Here is a 22,243-nt window from a genome sequence, read left to right as displayed (position 1 = left end):
GCTAATCCACATGGAGAGAAAGAACTCTGCCCTTCAGTGTCCAGTTCCTCCAAGAAAAGACTCGCCTACCTACATGAAAGTGAAAACGTTGTGCAGGATATAAATTCCAGTAGTGATAGTGTTGTAAATAATAGTAATAATGTAGGCCTAAATAGTAGTGGTAATATTATTTATTATTGCAGATTTTTAAGTAAGTAGGCATTATTAGTAAGTCAAAAATTGATGTTAATTTTTAAACGCGGTTTTCTTAAAACAACTTTCTTATGTATATATGCACTTATATCTCAGAAACTATTAGTGTTACAGAGCTGAAGTTTTGCACACTCATTGCATATCATGTACTGAGTTAATGGTAGCACTTTTACATTTAATATAATATGTGTTACAAAATTTAGATGTATTTTTGTTTTGAAAATTTCAGGTTTTTCTCGGTAGAATTTTTATAAAAGTACATTATTAAAAAAAAATCATAAAGTCGAGCTAGATTTATAAATTTGCTAGCGAACGTAGATAAGTATATTGCAAATACGTATGAAAAATTTTAGCCATGTAGATTAACCAGTTTTCAAGAGAAAGGTGCATGAATTTAACAATTTTTTTGTGTTTTTTTTTCTTTCATTTGAATACGCCTTTCTTAAAACTCAATTATAGCAGTTAATATAACAAACTAACCTCCAATATAATCCTAAAAGCATGTAGGGTAACATGTAAAAATTTGAAAATAACAGTTTCATACTTTCGGAGAAATAACCACTTAAAATCAGCATTGCGCACTACGTAAACACTAGACTACCTTGCCCCTTAACGATTACTAGGCTATTTAGCGTCGATGGAATTTGCGATAGCGAGATGAGGCCAGGGATTCTCCGTAGATTACCTGACATTCGCCTTACGGTTGAGGAAAACCCCGGAAAAAATCCAACCAGGTAATCAGCCCAAGCGGGGATCGAACCCTCGCCCGAGCTCACCTCCGGGTCGGCAGACAAGCGTCTTAGCTGACTGAGCTATGCTAGTGGCCTATATTCAGTATTAATACTCAGTTACGATATAAAAGTACTTTAAGTGTACAAGTGATTTCGTAAAATCTAAGCAGACTATTGCATTATGTCTACAGCAATAATTTTAGAAAAATTTTAAAGGAATTATAAAATATTTAAAACATTCAACTGAGATTAATGGAATTATATCCCATGCTCCAAATAAAAGTCCAAAGACTTCAATCTGTTCTTATATTATATTATGATAATAATCCCTAAAGTTTTCAACTTTAGACTGATAGTACATCTTCTTCATGTACTGCTTTAGGTTGTTCAACTGCAGTTTCAAAGCTTTTGATCGTTGACAACAAAACGTGCGGCTCACGACAGGAAGAACTTGGCTATGAGATCAAACTGCGCATGCGCGAACTTGATTAATAAAAACCTAAACTAACCAAACCTAATCTTCGTATATGCAAGATGTGTAACCGGAGTACGAAGAGAACTTCCTTGATTTGATCTGGAATGTGCACACGAAGATAAATCCAGCTAGGGATCACGCCGGCACTGCATAAGAATTCCGCGCATGCGCAGTTTGATCTCACAGCCAAGGTTCTTCCTGTCGTGAGCCCCACCTCAATAATTGTCATTTTCTTTATCAATGGCATATGTGAACTCGCCGAGAAATTTCATCTTTTGCAAGGCAGCTCACTTCTTTGTAAACCTCTTATAATATGAAGGAAAACTTTTAGTAATACGTTTTCTCATTGTATGATGTCTAGTATTCCGGACGAGAAGTCCACGTTGGCAAAATTCCAGGATGTGGGATAAGGTTTCTATCTTACAGCATTCTCATGGGGGAGATAAAAAAGTTATTTTTTCCACCATGTTAATATAATAATGTCAAAAGTGCTTATACAAATTTTGGCCACTCGAACACATTTATGATTAGTTTCCCTTGGGCCGTTGTTGCTTCAAATCTGACAGTCCTTTAGTGCTAGGAGGCCGTATGAAACGTGTATTTCGTACAAAATTGTGGAAACGAAGCAAAAGTCTGTGCAAAGGATGCAGAAAGGTTCCCGCCAGAAATCAATTTCAACAGTCATTGGCGACCAGAAAGCTGTGACCATCTTTCGTGGAATAGGCGTGGTGTGTTGCTGGGCGATTTATTGGATTGACGAACCACAATTAATTCAAAGTCTACAAATGCGTCGTGGAATCAAAAACAAAAAATGCTCTCTGTAAACATTGAGTGCCGTCATCTCGCACAATAACGCACCTACTCACACTGCACATCGCACCCTTGAGCTCTCCGACATAGGTGAGGTTTATTTACAGCCCACTGTATGACTGTTCGATTACACCCCTGTATGTGCTTGGAACGGCTTCTAAGACTATAATTTGTCATGACAGATTAGAATCTAACAGCGGCGGTGAAAAACTGTTATCTGTTTTGGTAGCAAGTTTTTTCTTATGAAGGCGTTCAAAAGTTCCACAAATGTCTCAGTTGTAATGGCGATTACATTTACTCGCATTTAGTATTCGTTGTGAGAAAGGCTCAAATATAATAAATCATTTATTTTACTCTCTTGCTTGCTTGTTGGTCAGATGCGCTTTACCTTACAAGTTACACTCGTAATTTCTATCACTATAAAACTCAACAATCTCACCTAAACAATCCTTTTTTTCACTATATCTTCTTCATAATGTTCCCTGTTGCCTACTTCAAGTGTAACGGCAAAATTATAGGAATTTAATATCATCAGTTTCTTCAAAATGGTGACTCAAATCGTTTTTAAATGACAAAAAGAATAAAAACTTCGTTGTATCACTTCACTGCATATTTTTTTTCACATTCTTCCAACAAAATTATTTGAATTTCTAAGTAAAACTAACAATCTATTGGGTTGATGCGTTTTTCTCCCTGTGACAAACTATTTATTTGAGAAGAATAGAAGACAGAAGTTAATCCAGTAATATATTCTCGTACATTATCAGTGACTCTCCGCCAAATCAGGGGTAGTTTCTCGATTCCGCGTCTGAAGAAGTCTGCTTGTTTAAACAAGTTGTTAAGCCAAGTTTATAAAGCGTTTTCGTTGTCAAAGGAATTTCCTTGAGGGTTGTTGTACAGAGAACAGAAAAGGTGGAAATCTGAGGACACAAGATCGGGAGAATATGAGAGATATGAAATAATCTCTCAATCCAACTCCTGGACAGCTGCTTTTGTCATGTTAGAGGAGTGAGAGTGTGCATTATCGTGTTGAAGCACTTCTTGATACAGTCTTCCACGTCGTTTTTCTTCAACTGCGGCCGCAAGGCGTCTGAGTTGTAGGCAATAAATGTCATAAGTTACAATACATTCCTGGGAAGCAATTCATAGTACACGACGCCTTCTTTATCGGATCACACGCATTATATCATCTTTTGTGTACGAAGTGTTTTGAGTTGAAACGACAACCATTTTCTTGCAGTGCTTTCTCCGATGGCATTCTCCTCGTACACGATACAAATGCTTCGAGCCGCCTCCGCTATCTTTATTTCTCTATTAAACTCAAAGAGTAGAATAGGTTCTTAAAATCCGCAAAATTCAAGACCTATTTACAAACACAACACTCGAAACAAGAAATGACAAATAATAAACAATCTCCTAGCAATGCAGTGTTGTGAAGATGAACAAAAACGCTTCAAACTTTTGCATCAACCTAATATAAAACAAAAAGACAAAATTACGCTTCATTTTCTCATGTTAATAAATATACAGTATACATGTATTGGGACAATAGAAAATAACTATTTTAGCGCATTGCCTTAAACATTGCACATTTCTCGACAGTCAGCATATGCAATGATATCTTTCATGCAAGCTTCGCACCACAATTTGTTGTTTTGATTTTTACAGTGTCACGGATCACGACTGTAACGTTGTTTGTCTTTTATGTCCGACACAAACTATAAAGTATCTTCTCCTTTTAAGCATAACTGTTATTTCAGTGGTCTAGAATTTAATATTAAAGTTTAAGACAAGATAAATTGAAAAACTTTCTCTTGTGAAATAAAAATAACTTACAAAATAAATACAGTTCGTATTTTCTTCTTTCCCACACAGGAATTCGACGAAGTAAAGCAGTTAGAAGACCTGAAACATTCTTTCGGTAAGTTATTCTTCATATTCCTTTACCATATAAATTTCTTATGGATTTCATTGTATCAGTAGTAGTAACAAAGCATAGCCTAGTTTCATTACATAAAACTGTTTTCAGGAAGAAAGTAATACTCTGAATAAAAACGTAACTTATCTAATTAAATTTCTTTCTAGTTCAGGTTCTTTAATCCTATCATTTCAAAATATAAGTGATAACTCTATTCATCAGACATACCAGACATCTTTGTATAATACTTAGAATGTAATAGTAAATCCATATAAAACGTGTACCAATAGCAAATTTAGTAAGTTGATATTTTACGGGATCAAATACAGATGCGTAGAAATGAATTTTATACTGGACAACGACAGTATCTGAGACAGGTTGCCTTCAATCTCTCTCGCATTTTTTACCATTACGCATTATTTCTCCTTCACCTTTGTGCACAAAAAAGATGGAAAGATGATCCTGCTGTTATATTATCATGATAATAGGCAATATATAAGATACACATGTATGTTGTGCATGCAGCGCTGGACGTGTAATAGTACGTAATTATATATATATATATATATATATATATATATATATATATATATATAGATAGATAGATAGATAGATAGATAGATAGATATATGTAATTATATATAGGCGTACAGTGTATTTATATAGGGGGAGTCATAATTAAGTACTACAAAGTATTGCAGAGTATTATATATACCAAAACAAAGATATTTTGTCATATAAACATTTAGCCGATACTGCATTGTTATCAAGATACGTATGTCAACATTGTGTTATTTCAAAAGTAGTCTACCAATTGCGGCTAAAATCAAAACTAACAGTCTGTGTTGTTTTGTGGTTAAAAAGAGATGTATTCATAGTTGGCCATGTCTTGTAGTTATGATGGTGTTTTGTTTATTCATGATTTTGAGTATTGTAACTGAGATTAGTGTTATTTTTACTTTATTGAATTGCATAACATAACAGTTGGCGCTAATACAAAATGGGGGAACCATACACAAACAGTGAATTGACCGATATGATCTTGATTTATGTGAAGTAAGAAACAATTCTGCTGCTAGTGCTCGCATCTATGCAGAACGTTTTCCTGCCCGACGACACCCAACACCAAAAGTATCCGTAGCAGTGAAATGTCGCCTTAGGGAAACCGGTCGCTTTGCACCTGTGATGGACAATGCCGGTAAACCGCGAAGTCACAGGACTGCTGCTGCTGCTGTTGAAAACATTCTGCTTTCCGTAGACTGTTCACCAGGTACAAGCACACGGTGATTAGCTGCACGTCATCACATGTCTCAGAAGTCAGTGTGGAGAATTATTGTACTCCAACCATACCATCTACAGCCTGTGCAAGAATTGCGACGAGAGGTTGATCTTGAACGTCGGAAGATATTCTGCGAATGGTTACGTCATGAATATGCAGTTGATCGACATTTTTTAAGCAAAATACTGATACTGGATGGAGCAACATTCACCAGAAATGATATCTTCAATCGCCACAACCAGCATGTTTGGGCATACCCGAATCCAAATGCTATTGAGGAAGTACATTTGCAACATCATTTCTCCATCAATATCTGGATAGGTGTAGCAGACTGAACTAACCCAACAATTGGATGTCGTACCACTGGTAACACGATTTAATATGTGGCTACTTCAATATAAAGCACCTGCGCATTAAGATCGTGCTGTGAGACTTCATTTGGATGAACGGTTACCAGGCAGTTGGATTGGATGCAATGGACCTATTGCATGGCCAGCGCGATCACCCGATCTCACTCTCTGCGACTTTTGGTTGTGTAGCCACATGAAAGGACAACTTTACTTCCAACGGTACCCTACGAGACAGCATCTGTTGAATGCAATCATGGCTGCAGGAAATACAATCCGGGACACACCTAATATATTTCATCTTACAAGACATTCATGGCGAAGGAAGGCGGAATTGTGTTGTGAAGTTAATGGTGGACATTTCAATCATCTTCTATGAACCTGCAATGTCAACCAACATTCCTCTAAGAAAGTACCTGTTGTTTGTATAGCTATCTAAACTGTTCCCATAACGAAGCTGTCACGATGAAAAGTGTATATGACAAAATATGTTTATTTTGCAATACTTTATAGTACATAATTACGACTCACCCTATATATATATATATATATATATATATATATATATATAATATAGCATGATGATTACGTACGAGATCTCTTAAAACTATGAGTTTAGAGACGTATTACTTGGAATGATGAAAAAGTAGTGGAACGGAGAAAATTCTCTCCGGCACCGGAATTTGAACCGGGTTTTCAGCTCTACGTGTTGATGCTTTATCCACTAAACCACACCGGATTCCCATCCCGGTGTCGGATCGAATCCTCTCAGTTTAAGTTCCACCTCTTGGGTTCCCTCTGGTGGCCGCCCTCTGCACTACGTCATAGATGTCTATGAACATAGGACTATGTCCACACATGTGCGGAGGTAAACTGAGAGGATTCGATCCGACACCGGGATGGGAATTCGGTGTGACTTAGTCGATAAAGCATCAGCACGTGTTCAAATCCCGGTGCCGGAGAGAATTTTTCTCCGTTCCACTACTCTTTCATCGTGCGATGACACAGAATATCTGCAAGGAAACATCATATGTACTTCGGTACATTAAAATAATATTTATTTTATTTATTTTAGTTGGTTATTTAACGACGCTGTATCAACTACTAGGTTATTTAGCGTCGATGATATTGGTGATAGCGAGATGATATTTGGCGAGATGAGGCCGAGGATTCGCCATAGATTATCTTGCATTCACATTACGGTTGGGGAAAACCTCGGAAAAAACCCAACCAGATAATCAGCCCAAGCGGGGATCGAACCCGCGCCCGAACGCAACTTCAGACCGGGAGGCAAGTGCCTTAACCGACTGAGCCACGCCGGTGGCTTTAAAATAATATATAAAATAATAATAATACATATAATAATAATACATATAATAATAATAATAATTATATATATATATATTATGTATGTATTACTTGGAAGCTTTTATATCCTTGAGAAGTAGAATAAGATTACACTCTTTGTATCTAACTAGAAAGAACTGGAAGACATCTTCGAGACACGACCAATAAGTCAACAAGTAGGCATAACATACTAAAATGTATATGAAAAGAAATAAAAAAAAGTAGATCTACATTTACCTGTCCGAATGAAGCTCTTCTCTTCTCCTTTTTATAAACTGCAGATGTGCGGATTTTTTTCCAATTGCAATATAATAAAAACAACGCCTCCAAGGTAGTTCCTTTCCCATTCGCTGCTCCATATAGTGAGGGCTATAGGAGAGAAAGAGTTGAAAATAGGAGTGATTCCCATTCGATTTGCTTTCACAATGCATATTTAAATTTTGCTTTTGACGATTCACATTTATATTTTACAGAGTCAACATTAAGCTCCTGTTCTCCACAAAACGTACAGTTTCCCTGGAAAAGGATGAGACGATTGAATATTCCAAAGTCTCAGATGTAAGACACTGCGCATGATCAGAGACCAGAGCACCGATACACAAGATAACGAATATTAAATTCAGGCTATTTGGTTTGTTACTAGCATCGTTCCGAAATTCAATTAAAAAACTGCAAAAAATATGATAATATTACGTAAATAAAAGATAAATATATACATAAATCGTGTAGTTAAATCGACAATGGACCTTCATGACTAGATCGACACTCCGCACAAAAAGGAAAGCTTTCATGTCGTTTCCATAGCTCAGATGGTAAGACTTCTGCGTGTTGTGTAGAAGAGTGCGAGTTCGATTCTTAGTCTACATAACATTTTTTTTTTGTCTAAATAACGTTGAAATAGCTAAGTCACGTTGAAATATAGTTTTACAAAGTCCTGAGATTAAGTGTTAATGATCGCAAACAATACAAAATTACAAGTTATAATATTATAAACGTTAATCTAATGAATGCATTTATACACACACATATATACAATGTAAATGCATATATATTAAAAACTAACAATTAAAATGAAATTTAAAAAATATATAATAATAGACAAACTTTTACAAAGGTTTAGAGTCCTTAGGCTATGTCATTTGTTGAGTAATTATTACAATAATTTATTAATAGCTTTCCCATATGTGTAAGAAATGCACTCGCAAAAAACAATTTTTGTTAAAAGTATGGCTTTGGATTATTTCATTCTCACCCCTGCAGTTAATTTTAACTATTTTATCTACGTGTTTGCATTCAATTTTATTCATGTTATGATTGAATGTATAAGCACTGTTGCAGTTATTGACTAATTACATATATTAATAATAATTATTAAATACATCTGTTAAGTAACCAATTGCAGTATCTTTTGCAAAATCTTGAATGTTTAAGTTGTCAATAATATTTCTGTACTATATACTATAATACGTTAAAAGAATTTGCAATAGATTTGGGATCCTCTACTTTATAATCATTGGTTTTAATGAAAAAATATTTTCTTTCTTAGGATATCTACAAGTTTAAATTTAATAATATTACGAATAGGTTTAATTGCATTATCTGAATTTTGTACTTTTCTACTCAAATATATTCTATTTCCCTCTTTCATAATTTTTGATAAATTACACTGTACTTCTTGCAGTATTTAAGAACATGAAGATCATTACATTGCAACTCATTACATATAGATTATTCTTCTTAATACATGAGATTTTGAAGTCCCTGCGTTATCTACATGTTTTAACTTTTGAATTTTTTCACAACATTGAGTGGAGAACATCCACTGAAGTGATTATGAAATTAAGTGAAAAATTCAATATATTTACTCTTAATATCAGTAGTACCAGTACCGTATACGTTGTTCCAAGATTCATTTTGTAGACATAAATGTAAATAGTCACTAGATACAGCAATTACGATCCTTTCTTAGTTTTTAAATTAATATTTTGAAATTGTTCAGTGACATTGGAAACACGTAGGATTTGTTTATCATGGTCAGACAAGCCATTGATTATAGGTTCGGTCGAATAGGAATTCAGTCTAATTCTGTGTACAAAACGTTTATCAATGGCTGTGTTACTTCAGCTTTTATGCTATGGGAAAATGACCCTACGAATAAGGTTTCCAGTTTCAAGGAGTGAATTTAATTTACTTTTACGGAAAAGTTCCGAGAGATAATCTATGTTTATGTCACTACAGATCACAAATTCCATATGAGATTTCTAAAGTCTTTTCTTTACAAATTCAATGTTGGCTATAAATATTAATAAATAATGTAAGAAATATGAATGATTGTAGTTATAAGTCTGATTTACATTATAAAAAGCAAGAAGTTACATTCCTCGGCAAGATTCGAACTTTCGATGATGGTTTTGTCGTCCAACGCACAACCACGGACCTATTCAATGCTTATGTAAATAACATACAATTTAGCTGTAGCAATGAGGTGTCATAACTTGGGGTTTGTTTATTTAATGTAATTAGATTTAATTTGATTAGTTTCGCAACAATTGGACTTCCTGTTATATCCTGTTATTTAGATATTTAATTTAGGGTTGATTTATTAACTCTTACTATGCAAGATGCCTCTTATTTCAATAATTCTATATCACGTTAAATAGTCATTGTCTACACTAAAGTATTATCGTCATCTCTCATTTCTCATCGTAATGGCGAACCGACGTGACATGAGACAGCGAGATATAGCTGTAGTTGAGGCTGGATATGGGGCTAGATCTGCTGGCCGTTTGGTCGGTGTTCCTGGAAGTACAGCCGCGAGATGGGTTCATCGTTACCAAAATTTTGGGGAGGTCGAAAATCGCCCTATTCCTGGGCGTCCGCGGATTTCTTCATTGGAAGAGGATGCTCTTTTATTCGAGACAGTTCGACAGGACCCCTTTCTGACTGCTAACGAAATAAGAGCAGCATCTAACTTTCCCGGCTCTTCACAGACTGTGATCAGCAGGTTGAGGAACCGCGGTATTAGGAGCCGGAGGGCTGCGCAAATGGAAATATTGGGGGAAGCACAAGCTGTCGACCGTCTTGCCTTCGCTACCAATCGAGTGGATTTCGATTGGAGAAATGTAATTTTCTCCGACGAAACAACCATCTCGAGTGATTACGAAGGTCCTGTCCGTGTCTATCGTGAGGATGGTCTCCGACATGATCAGCGCTATGTGCACCGACGTGAAAGATCGGGGCGCTTTAGCATATCGTGTTGGGGGTGGATGTCTTACGATGGACCTGGCGTTATAGAACGCATCGATGGCCGGTTTAATGCGGGAACTTACGAGCACATTCTGGAAAATATATTCCTTCCCTCCGCCCGAGAACGTTTTCCCGAAAGAACATTGCTGTTCCAGCAGGATAACCATCTCGTGCACTATGCTGCAAGCATTCAAAGATGGTTTCAAAGGAGACCCGAGATCGAAATCATTAATTGGCCTCCGAAGTCACCTGATTTGAATGTCATCGAAAATTTATGGGCGGAATTGAAAAAGAGAAGGATAGCCACCTATGCCCACCGACGCCCTCGAAATCGATACGAATTGTGGGATCAAGTTGTTGACACCTGGGAAGATCTCGCCGGGGATCAGAACTTATTCCACAATCTCGTGACATCCATGCCGGATCGACTTAGAGCTGTAATAGAAGCTGATGGCATGTGGACAAGATTTTAAGTTGACAGGTCTCTTTTTGTTTCTTATGATTTTTGTTTGAGGAAGAATACTTTTAACTTCCAAGTAAGATTTATTTATTTTTGACGAGGTTCAGCCCACTTGTAAGACCCAGAAATTGGGCATAAATTATTCCATATTTTTCGACAAATTAGACAGTCGAGGAACTCTGAACAAATTAATTACACCTCAATAAAAAACAAGTTTTACCTGGGATCGAACACGAGACGTTTCGGTTATACAATGGAACCGGCACGCTACTATATGAGCTACCGAGACAAGACAGTGATAGCAGCAGTCCAGAATGTAGATCCCTTAGCAGGCATTTGCCATTCGGTACAGTGAAGCAATGATATTTTGGGACTCGAGCTATGTTGTGAAATCCTGGCCTTAAATGGCAGTCTTCTTCGTGATCCTTATTCTGGTCCTTGTCCTTGTTGTGGTCCTTGTAACAATTCTTGTACTATCTGTCATCTTATGTATCCCTACGTCGATATCGAGTGAACCGCGCTGTAGAACTTTAACTTCCGACGACCAAGAATCGTCTCATTCTTTTTTAGGGTAACTGTACGTTGATAAGTGAGTGATAGCTATATGGCCGGATGTCAATGCTGTCATTCAACGTTATAACGCACTCCAGCCAAGTAGATAGATAGATAGATAGATAGATAGATAGATAGATAGATAGATAGATAGATAGATAGATAGATAGATAGATAGATAGATAGATAGATGGATCGATGGATCGATGGATGGATGGATGGATGGATGGATGGATGGATAGATGGATAGATAGATAGATAGATAGATAGATAGATAGATAGATAGATAGATAGATAGATAGATAGATAGATAGATAGATAGATAGATAGATAGATAGATAGATAGGGAGATAGATAGGTAGATAGATAGGTAGATAGATAGATAGATAGATAGATAGATAGATAGATAGATAGATAGATAGATAGATAGATAGATGGATGGATGGATGGATGGATGGATGGATGGATGGATGGATGGATGGATGGATGGATGGATGGATGGATGGATAGATAGATAGATAGATAGATAGATAGATAGATAGATAGATAGATAGATAGATAGATAGATAGATAGATAGATAGATAGGCAGACAGACAGGCCTAAATAAGTAAGTAAATAAGAAAATAAGTAAATAAGTAATACGTAAGTAAATAAGTACTTTTCGATTGCAGCGATATTTTACTACTTAATTAACTTAGTATTCCAAGAACATGAATTTAACTAGCAATCGTAAAGTATTGGGATTAAATTTGAATAAGAAACAAAAAACGTTTCCTTTCCAGGCAGGATTCAAACCACGAAAGTCTTAGTTACCAGTCTATCGTGCTCTGGAGTGAACAAGACTCTGAAATCAGCTACAAGGGTCGGTCCGGTTTTTTTTGCCACTATTGTAGACAACGTAACTAATATAACTGGTGGCTTGGCTTCATAGTATCATGTCATTATCAAGACCATTGAAAACCGCACGGAAACGTGAATTTCTGCCAGAATATCGATCCTTGTAATATATAATATATATATGAGGAGTTCATAACCAGAGTGGACCAAGTCCTTCTGGAATAATTTTGAGAAATTGAGTCTTAAAAGTTCCTGGCTCATGGTTAACAACCTTCACCTTCCATAGGAAATGCTGCCCTCTGTGGAGTAACAAATGAGTTATGGACTTGGTTTGTTATGGCAAAGTATAAATCTAAGTTTTCTTTATCCGAGATTGTATTAATCCACAAACTGATCACTGGTGGACTTGGTCCACTCTGGTTGAGAGCCCCTCACATCAATTACTACTATAACAAAGTTATGCTAAAACTTATAACTTTATTTCTTGTAATTTTACAATTAGACATTAATAATCCTATAACTTTCATCCAGTATAATCCACCGAGGATCACTAAGGAGCAAAACAACAATATGAAAAATGTTATGGAGTTGGTTGTTGACACTGCGAAGGAAATAAAATCAAAAGTCATTAAAACATCGGTAATTCCGAAAACTCCTACAGGATATAGGTGAAAATATATATTATAGAGCTGTGAGGTGGATTGGCCGTGGAAAAATGATTCTTCGGATTTTTGACACGAGGAAAATAATTCCTGCTTTCACGAAGGAAAAGGTACAGTAATATATTTCCATTAAACAATTTTTATCGCCGGTCATTGTCGTCTATGTCTCAAATAGATTTCGTTGGTCTAGGATTTCAATATGTTAATAAATAATTAACTGTTAATAGGACATAGAAATTCCGTAGTTGTGGACGAAAATTGGTTGCTAGATTTGGCATTCATTGTCGAAATTTCAGAACATCTCAACAAATTAAATCGGTAACTTAGGGACATAATAAAACTACAGTTCATATGTACGACAGCATATTTTTTTTTTCTTTTACTTACAGATGCATGGAAGCAAAATTTATCAGAAAAGAACATATATAATTTTCCTTGCTTACACTCATTTAGCAATACTGTATACACTATACAAAAATACTAGGCCTATATTACATTGACCTCTTGAATGGACTACAAATAGATTTTCATAACAAACGAATCTTTCAATTTAAAATATTTGAAACTGATTTTCAATTACATGGAAATCCTTTTGGCTTAGAAATAATGAAACTAAGATCAGAATTACAAGAGGAAATTGTATATTTCTTAAACGACATGTTTTCGGGAATCTAATATAAAAATCTGGAGTGTGTTAATATTATCAAATTGCTAAAAAAATTAAAATACTCTAATCTGAGGTCTTATGCAGGTAAAATCACAGCCATGTATGGCTCCACATTATATTATATGTGAACGATTTTTTTACAAAAAAAAATGAACATTGTAAAATAAAAAGACTCGCATTACAGATGAACATCTCATTTCACAGTTAAAATTAGTGACATTTAATTTTACTCCTGACTTTAATGAGTTAATAAAATGTCATTTTTCTTTGAATTACTCTTTCGGTTTCGTTTTATTATACTTTATCATCATTTTTCTACAAAGTTTGTCAAAAATGACGAAGAAATTGGATTAAAACGCACCAATAACAACCACTATGTTCAGCGTTGTACTTCTAAGTTTATACAGTCCGGCACTGCACATTAAATACTGTGGTAAGAGGAAGCTTACCCATCCCCCTTTCACTCCTTCCATTTCAGTGCTGAGCTTATTGCGTTCTGTTGGTGAATTTGGAAGGTACGTTTTGCAGATGTATGATTTAGACCAATATTATTCCAAAGCCTTTGCAAAAACTGCACTTTAATAGTAACCATGTTAGCTGCGAATATATTGAATAAGGAGTCGTGGACAGCTTGACAGTTGGGCGAAGTGCTAACAACCCATAACCGTCAAAAACAGCTTGTTACGAAACCACACAATAAGCCACGGAATGGGACTGATTTTCTGGCACGACCACAGCAAAGGAATAAGGTTATGAGATTTGGTACGTGGAACGTAACTGGTCTTTATAGAACAGGAGGGGTAACATTAGTTGCAAAAGAACTAGCTACACATAGAATAGACTTTTGGGAGTAGAAGAGGTTGGGTTAGATGGGAATGGTATATCACAAATAGGAGATTACTTGTTGCATTATGGGGAAGGAAATAACATTCGCCAATTATTATGAACAGGATTCTTTGTTTATAAAAGAATAAAACCAATAATGAAAAAGGTCGAATTTATCAGTGATAGGTTATCATATTTAATACTTATGAGTAGATGGTGCGATATCGTAGTTATAAATGCTCACGCCCCTACAGAAGAGAAGGATGACCATATAAAGGATAGCTTCTATGAGGAATTGGAACAGACTTTTGATCAGTTACCTAGATATCACATGGAGATTGTATTGGGGGATTTTAACGCTAAAGTAGGACAGGAGGATATTTTTAAACCGACTATTGAAAAAGAGAGCCTACACAACTAGTAATGACAATCTCCTGAGCCAATCTATTGAGACCATGAGCAAGGCACGTTATGTAAATAATGTTCTTATACCGTTCTTTTATTCCATTTGCTGCCTTCACCATATAGAAGGCAGCATCGGTTACGAACAGTAGTACGTCTTCGTATGTAACTTCAAGAGGCCATAAAAGACACATAGCATTATAAAACAAGACTTCAATAGAATTATGATTCACTTCATCCAAAACCTCGGCAGTCAATAACAAAGTTTTACTTGGATCGTCTCTTGATAGTACACCTACAATTACAAACTTACTTAGACCTTCTCTTGATAGTACACCTACAATTACGTTTGCCACAAATCTGCCTGTTACATCGGTAGTTTCATCTATTGACACCCAGAGTTTGTTACCGCTGACAGATCTTCTAATATAACCCATGTATTTTCATAGCTACCAGATACTGTACATAGTCTTTACGGAGAGTTGTCTGATTCGGAACGCGCTGCTTGGTATATTGTTCCAAAAATCCTCGAAAATGGGGATTGCCTACTTTACTCAACGAAATATTTGCATTAATCATCATCGCACATAAATCCTTAGCAAATTCTGATTTTAATTTGATACTGATTTTCATGTTGAGGGAATCATCACCTTTAAAGCGCGTGCAATATTGTCTTTATGTTTTTTGCTATTACAATGTCTTTCTACGTAATACTTCCTACATAATATTGTAATTTCATACTTACGTACTGTACATACAATTGTGTTTGCTTGGATGCCCAACATATCACTGCTGTATCTCCGTAACAAAGTATTTAATTTCACATTCTTTATTTGCTTAGTTTCCGTCATTGTAGGTAATTAGAGTCGACGGCAATTCGGAAGGCGGTAGTCTGCAAGCGTTTGTGTCGAGACAGATAGAGAGAGCAAGGCAGCGTACAACATTGCCACATCGTACTTCACGAGCACGTGCAATACAAATAGCGCAGGAGAGAATTTAAATTATCAAAAGACAGTAATGACCTTAACCGTTGGTTACTATAAACATGACATCAAACATAAACCCTTTCCTTCACTAACAAAATTCTTTGCACGGTTCTCAATCTCACACCACATGCTTCTGCAGTCGTTTCTTGCACGTTGGCAACGTTGCAGCCAGCATCAAGATGGCCGGAAGCGTTGTGCTCGTCAACGTTTTTAAAACAATTATATACCACAAACAATATTTTCCGCGCCTGCCTGTGCAATACTTGTCTTTTTAGAGTCTCTTCTTTCATTTATTTATCTTACATACAAACAGTAAATGTCAGTTTTACTTATTCAATGTAAACAAACGAACTCGTGAAGTACTTGTTATAGACTGATTCTGATTGGTTCTACTGTACAAGCTTGTGACGTCACATACTGGAAATACTACGGCGCATATAGCAGCCCACCGCCTTCCGAACTGTCGTCTAGTCTACTGCTCACTGCGTCCGTTCGCCACTGCAGTGCATTGAACTATGAAGGCCTTTGTTCGTTTCGTGTTGCTATAATAAGACGGCAGGTAGGCAAATGGATAGCGTGTAGTTGCATTTCATTTGGTTGCACTGGCCGTAGTTGTTCACCTGTCTGTCCACCTTTGCTCCCTGTCGAGTCAACGTGTTGTTCGTGCCGCGCACAAACCCCTTATCTTTAATAATTATGGTGGCGAAATGTATCAAAGGTCCAACGCCGAAAGTTAACCCAGCAATTCTGCTTCGATTGGTTGAAGAAAAACCTTGGAAAAAAACTCAACCAGGTAAATTGCAAGATTTGAACCCGGGCCCGCTCTTTACACTGTCAGACGTGCTAACAGTTACTCCACCGCAGTGGACTTTACGGAGGCGTTAATTTCGCATTATAAATTCGAGACGACGACTCATACAGAGCCAGAAACAAAATTTGGGCCACCTTAACTTTCCAAGTTCCAGTCACAACACACTGCGCATGCTCTCTGAGCTAACTTTCTACAGACAGTAGTGTCAATATTAACAATTACAACATCGTCCAAAATAGTTATATCATGGACATTAAAACAATGGAAGATAATGCATGCCACACCTTGATATTTCAGATATAAAATAATGACTGCACTATGTTGTGTGATATTGTCGCGGCTAATTCGCTGATCACATCTATATTTCTACAACAGAAGTTAGTCACAGAAACGGTAGACAATATGTTTTCTTGTACAAACTCAGAAAAAAATTGGGCACCTAAATTTCCCAAGCTCGTAATAATTTTCTTCAATTTTAAACTGTTCGTGTTTGATATTCAACTGAAATCTGATTACTGATTAGTACTCGTATGTTGCTACCTAGTCAGCGATGTATGCGATTGAGGAGAAAGAAACTGACCACCATATCTCATTTTTTCTGGCTTAGTTGCCTCATGAATGATTGCTTATTGGTGTCTATTATGAGGTTCAAACTTCAAACTTTTCTTCGGACACCTAACTAAATTACAACTCGTCACGACTGCTTTCTGTAATTTCATCGTTTCTCTGTTTTAGGTAAAACATTCTCTGTATTAAAATCGCATTCCTCTGTCTTCACGAATATCAATGGACAGCGGGAAGGACATGCAGAAACACGCGAACAAGGTAAGTGCAAACATCTATCCATAGCTTCAATGCAGGTCATTAAATTAAACTTGCAAATGGGTATTCATTCATGCTATTTTGTCCAATGGAAGATCTTTCACTGTAAACCCCTCGTACTCCAAACTTTCAGTATATGATCCATTTATCTTAATGTTGTCCATCTGATATTATCTTCTACCTTGCACACTTCTTCCCTTCACCATTCCTCCCAATGCTTCCTTTAATAGGCAGTTTCTTCTTAGCCAGTAGCCATCCAATTCCTTTTTTCTCTTCCTGATCAGTTTCAGCACTATTCTTTCTTCACCACTCTTTCTAGCACAGCTTCATTTCTTATTCTGTCTATCCATTTCACAAGCTTCACGCAGTACAGAATAAACAGTGTGTATAGCAGCGTAGTATAAACAAACAGATAAATAAATAAGTAAATAAATAAATAATGCTTTATTAAAGGAATTTCATTATGTAACATTAATTTGTTGGAATATTAATGGCGCGACAATATTATTCTTATATAAAATTGTTAATAAAGTAATTCTTGGTGATGAATAGTGTTCGGACTTTATGAGATATTGATATTAAAATATGTAGGCCTGCAAAAATAATTATGTAACTAAAAGCCTTAAAATATGCACTAAATATGTAATATGGAAATTACACACGTAGTTAAAAATTATTTTATAAAATACTGCTAATGCTACTTTAGGGGTCCCCTGCTTCTATACGTGTGGTATTTTGTGCAGAAATGTTATATCCTCCAGTTGACAGGATGATAAAAACCTGCGTTTGACTCAAAATAAGTTACACCCAAAAAGCTTTTTGCTTCAGTTTAAGGTACATCCATTCTTTCGTTTTATTTACGTAATATGCAACAGGTTTTTTTTTAAATTTTGCTTCTTAAATAATTTTAATTGTTGTCTACTGTTGTAACCGTCAATGTAGTGACAGCAAACTGAATTTGTTGTATTTATGTGAGTGACAAGAGAATAGAAAATATGGAAGATATGGTGACAGTTGGGGAACGAAACATGGGTTCTAGGAAGAGGAAACATAATGAAACAGACAGGCAAAGAAGAAAGAAAGCCAGGTAATTCTTTAAAAAGTACCACACTATTTTCAGTAATCATGTTGACTCTGTGTTCATTTACTCCAAATTAGTCAATGCCAGCAGCTAGGGATGACCATGATGAACCCAACGAGAACTGTAATTGTGTTGATCTTGAACCTCCTTTAGAGCATGTGTAGAAATTCCCCAAAAGAACAGAATATTGGTTAAAGTCTCGAAAGGACTTTCTTCGTTACTCATTTTAAAAATGTATCCAAAATTAGGTCTGTATTCTTGTGAAAATTTCAGCAGACAGTCTTTAAAATGTTATATTTTTCAGTAATTTTATATTTTATGAAAATAGTTTGTATAATTTGCAATGATAACAACTATGTGTATAATTTTTATTGCTGATCATAAAATTAGGTCTTTATTAATGTGAAAAATTCAGCAGGAAATCTAAAAAAAAAAATGTTATATTTTTCAGTAATTTTGTGAAATATTATGAAAATAATAATGTGTATAATTTGAACTGATAACCATATACTTTGTTCAATATTTTACAGTACTAGTAAATTCAAAATTAACATCTACTCACATGGCGATTAAGTGCAAAACAAGTTATACATGCAGATCTGTGCAAATCAAGTCACATCCACTTTTCAAATTTAAATAATTTGATGAAGGAAGAATATTAAAGCCCAATATTTGCTCTAAAATCTTGTTACTATGGAAGGAATTGGATGATGAAAAATAATTATAAAATACACTGTAAATATATTGTGTGGCACATTTTGCTCATTTCTGAGAAAACTTTCCTGGGGATATAATTTGTTTTGCATTTGAGCTCTTCATATGTAGCGATATAGTTTGTGTGCAATTTTAAATTTAATCAAGGCATGAAGCATAATGTGCCACAAGATATTATTTTCTCCATTTCCTAGGAGATAGGTCCTTTCACGATTGGGAAGTACTTATGTTTTTATACACCGAAAATGATCTCTCGATACGCATGAGATTACTGGTGCGTATTTAAACAAAGGGATGTGGTTTACAGGAGTGTGTTCTGGAGGTTTCCATATTTCTCCACTGAGTATCTCCACTGGCATAATCCCCGATATCTTTCAAGTATTGCTTCGAATTTTTCACGACTTGTGTACCTGCAGTTCGTCGATTCCATGAGTGAAAGTCCCGTAGTTTCCAACTTTTCGGTGCTTTCGAAAATCTAGACGAAGTTGAAGTCGATATACGCCACTTCACGGTGAACTTTATGCTAGGTTTACACGGCGACAGTTTAGAGCGAGAGAAGATCTAAAGTATCGGAAGAGCTATCTAACGGAGTGTTTACACGGTGACAGAATGTAGCTTCTCTAAACCCATTAGCGAGCTCTCACGATATTTATATAACCCTAAACTCTAATGTTACTCTCCGGACCGTTTACATGGTGCAGACAGTTTAGAGTGAGAGAAAGTGTTACGAGCATATAGAAAAGAACAGGCTGGTCAGTGCGTTTACAACTATGGCAGAAAACAACGTTTTTCTGCCGCTGTAGTGTGCAGTTCTTCTGAATTGAAGAAGGCAGAGGAGAAATAGATCTACGTGGGAAAAACCCTGGATATCTCAACGGAACACGCATGGAGCTTACACATCGGACCTGTAATTGGCAAAAAAAGACACAACTATGAGGATTGTCATTAGTATAAAGGAAAGGCTGTTGGTCACATTACGCTTCCCAGCAACAGGTTTATATCCTAAACACATTATTTTATTGTTCTTAACAGAATAAATTATGAATAATAATAATAATAATAATAATAATAATAATAATAATAATAATAATAATAATAATAAATAAACATATGAAAATGGTAGACTACATTTCTCATGTAAAATGTATTAAGTTTCTTTCATTATGTTCGAAAAGGTATGGTGTATGAATTGAACAACAGGAAGGTAGTGCCTGAGTTTATAATATGTAATATTTTTTCATATCAAAAATGACAACCATTTATTTTAATATAATTGATACGTAGAAGTTTTGAACTTACGTCTATTGACCATAAAATATTGTACGAAGCATTTAATACGCAACGATGAGTCCTTTAAATGCCCCAAATGTCAATGTTAATAAGTGTTCTGCTACAAATATCTAGAACCGAACAGCGCTCTGAGTGGCGGAATTGCGTCTCTACATTTACACGGCGAGAGTTTAGAGAAGAGAGGGATAGAGATTATAGCTGAGTATAGCTCGTGCGGAACCTGGTGTAACTTGGAGGGAGAGAACAGTATTGTGGTGTGGGATCAACTACCGACCGATGTTAAGTGACGAGATGCAAGCGAGACTCAACAAGCGTTACCCCCTCCGCTCTTAACTGCCCGTAGAACTGGTTTCTCCGTCAAGGTCAAGCTTCACCAGGTTCCGTTCGAGCTATATCACCGTGTAACGGTTTTGAGAGTAGGTATCTCGTTGACTCTAATTAGATATTAGAGAGACTAAATAGAGCGGCCTTGAAAACTGCTCTCGCCGTGTAAACACCCTGGACAAAGAACTCGCATATGCTCTCAACTCTCATTATAGCTACTCTAAATTATTCAACTCAGTTGAACTTTTTCATAAACTCTCGCGACAGAAGCAGTATAAATGACGGCCAAAAACAATGGAGTGTCGAAGACACGAAGATTGATTGAAGCATATGAATTGGAAAGTTGTTTGTGGAATGTGTTTAACAAGAACTACAAGAATAAGGGCCTTGAGAAATCAGGCATTGTCAAAATTAGCTGAGACTGTTGAGGCGTCTGAATTTGGCTTTTAGTTTCGTTAATTTATTGTAATTCGGCCGTAATTTTAGCAAGGTCCATTGTTTTAGTTGTTACTTTGTGGGTTTTATTCTTGCTTATTTATTTGCTGGAGGAGGTACAGCGAAAGGTCCATAACCTCCAGTAATTGCGAACTGTAATAATAATAATAATAATAATAATAATAATAATAATAATAATAATAATAATATATTATTATCTCTATTTTATTATTATTATTATCATCACTATTGTTTTATTATTATTATTATTATTATTATTATTATTACTGTGCAATTATCACCATTCACTTGAGGTGGAATATTTTCTATATTCCTTTCATACTATTGATAATGCATCATATTAATAATAATAACGCTCACCTAGTACATTACAAACAAATCACATAACTGGTACAGTGGGGTCTGTACCGGTATCTGTTAACAAGAATATAGTTATAATTTAACAAAACGAAATAGGCATAACTATTACACTGTATTAGTAGAATCATTATAAACACAATATAATGAAAGTAGATGAACAATGTTATGTGAAAAGCTGTTTTTTTTTTTTTTCTTTGAACACTCTGTCTCTTTTGAGGAGCTTAAACGCAATCAGTCATTTTCATCGCAAATTCTGCACACTTTTTTTTTTTTTTAAACATTGGAGGTAAATTGCCCTTGCAGCAAGAATATTTTTTTCCTCTCTAATTTTGGGGAGCACAAAGCACATTTTCCTCTTCTTCTTCTTCTTCTTCCTCTTCTTCTTCTTCTTCTTTTTCTTCTTCTCAAGAACCACTTCTTCAGCTGCATCCGTTGCCTTTCTTTCATCAGGAAGCCTGAATATTGTCTTTATACAGGGTTCCTACAAAAGACCTTTCCGGTTTCGAACATATGTAATCTACGTGCTATGAATCTGAGGTGCATGAAAATAGTACCAATGGAAAGAGAAACTCCAAACGTTTAGTTTCTTCACTTAAAGATGTTCAATGTGTCCCCCCCCCCCTTGGTAACACGGCACACAACAAGCCT

The 22,243-nt window shown here is 35.8% G+C and overlaps 1 protein-coding gene across 1 annotated transcript in view; it reads left to right on the top strand.

The window, feature by feature from the left end:
- Positions 1-22,243, top strand: part of LOC138705025 (protein CIP2A homolog) — a 720,063-nt gene that overhangs the window by 538,306 nt on the left and 159,514 nt on the right. The window contains exons 4-5 of the mRNA XM_069833567.1: positions 4,084-4,129; positions 17,284-17,373. Of these exons, the coding sequence (XP_069689668.1) occupies positions 4,084-4,129; positions 17,284-17,373 (136 nt within the window). The remainder of the gene's footprint in view (positions 1-4,083; positions 4,130-17,283; positions 17,374-22,243) is intronic.

The sequence above is a fragment of the Periplaneta americana genome, chromosome 8, assembly GCF_040183065.1.
Source record: "Periplaneta americana isolate PAMFEO1 chromosome 8, P.americana_PAMFEO1_priV1, whole genome shotgun sequence".
Classification (NCBI taxonomy): Eukaryota; Metazoa; Arthropoda; class Insecta; order Blattodea; family Blattidae; genus Periplaneta; species Periplaneta americana.
This window is presented reverse-complemented; position numbering and strand designations above follow the sequence as displayed.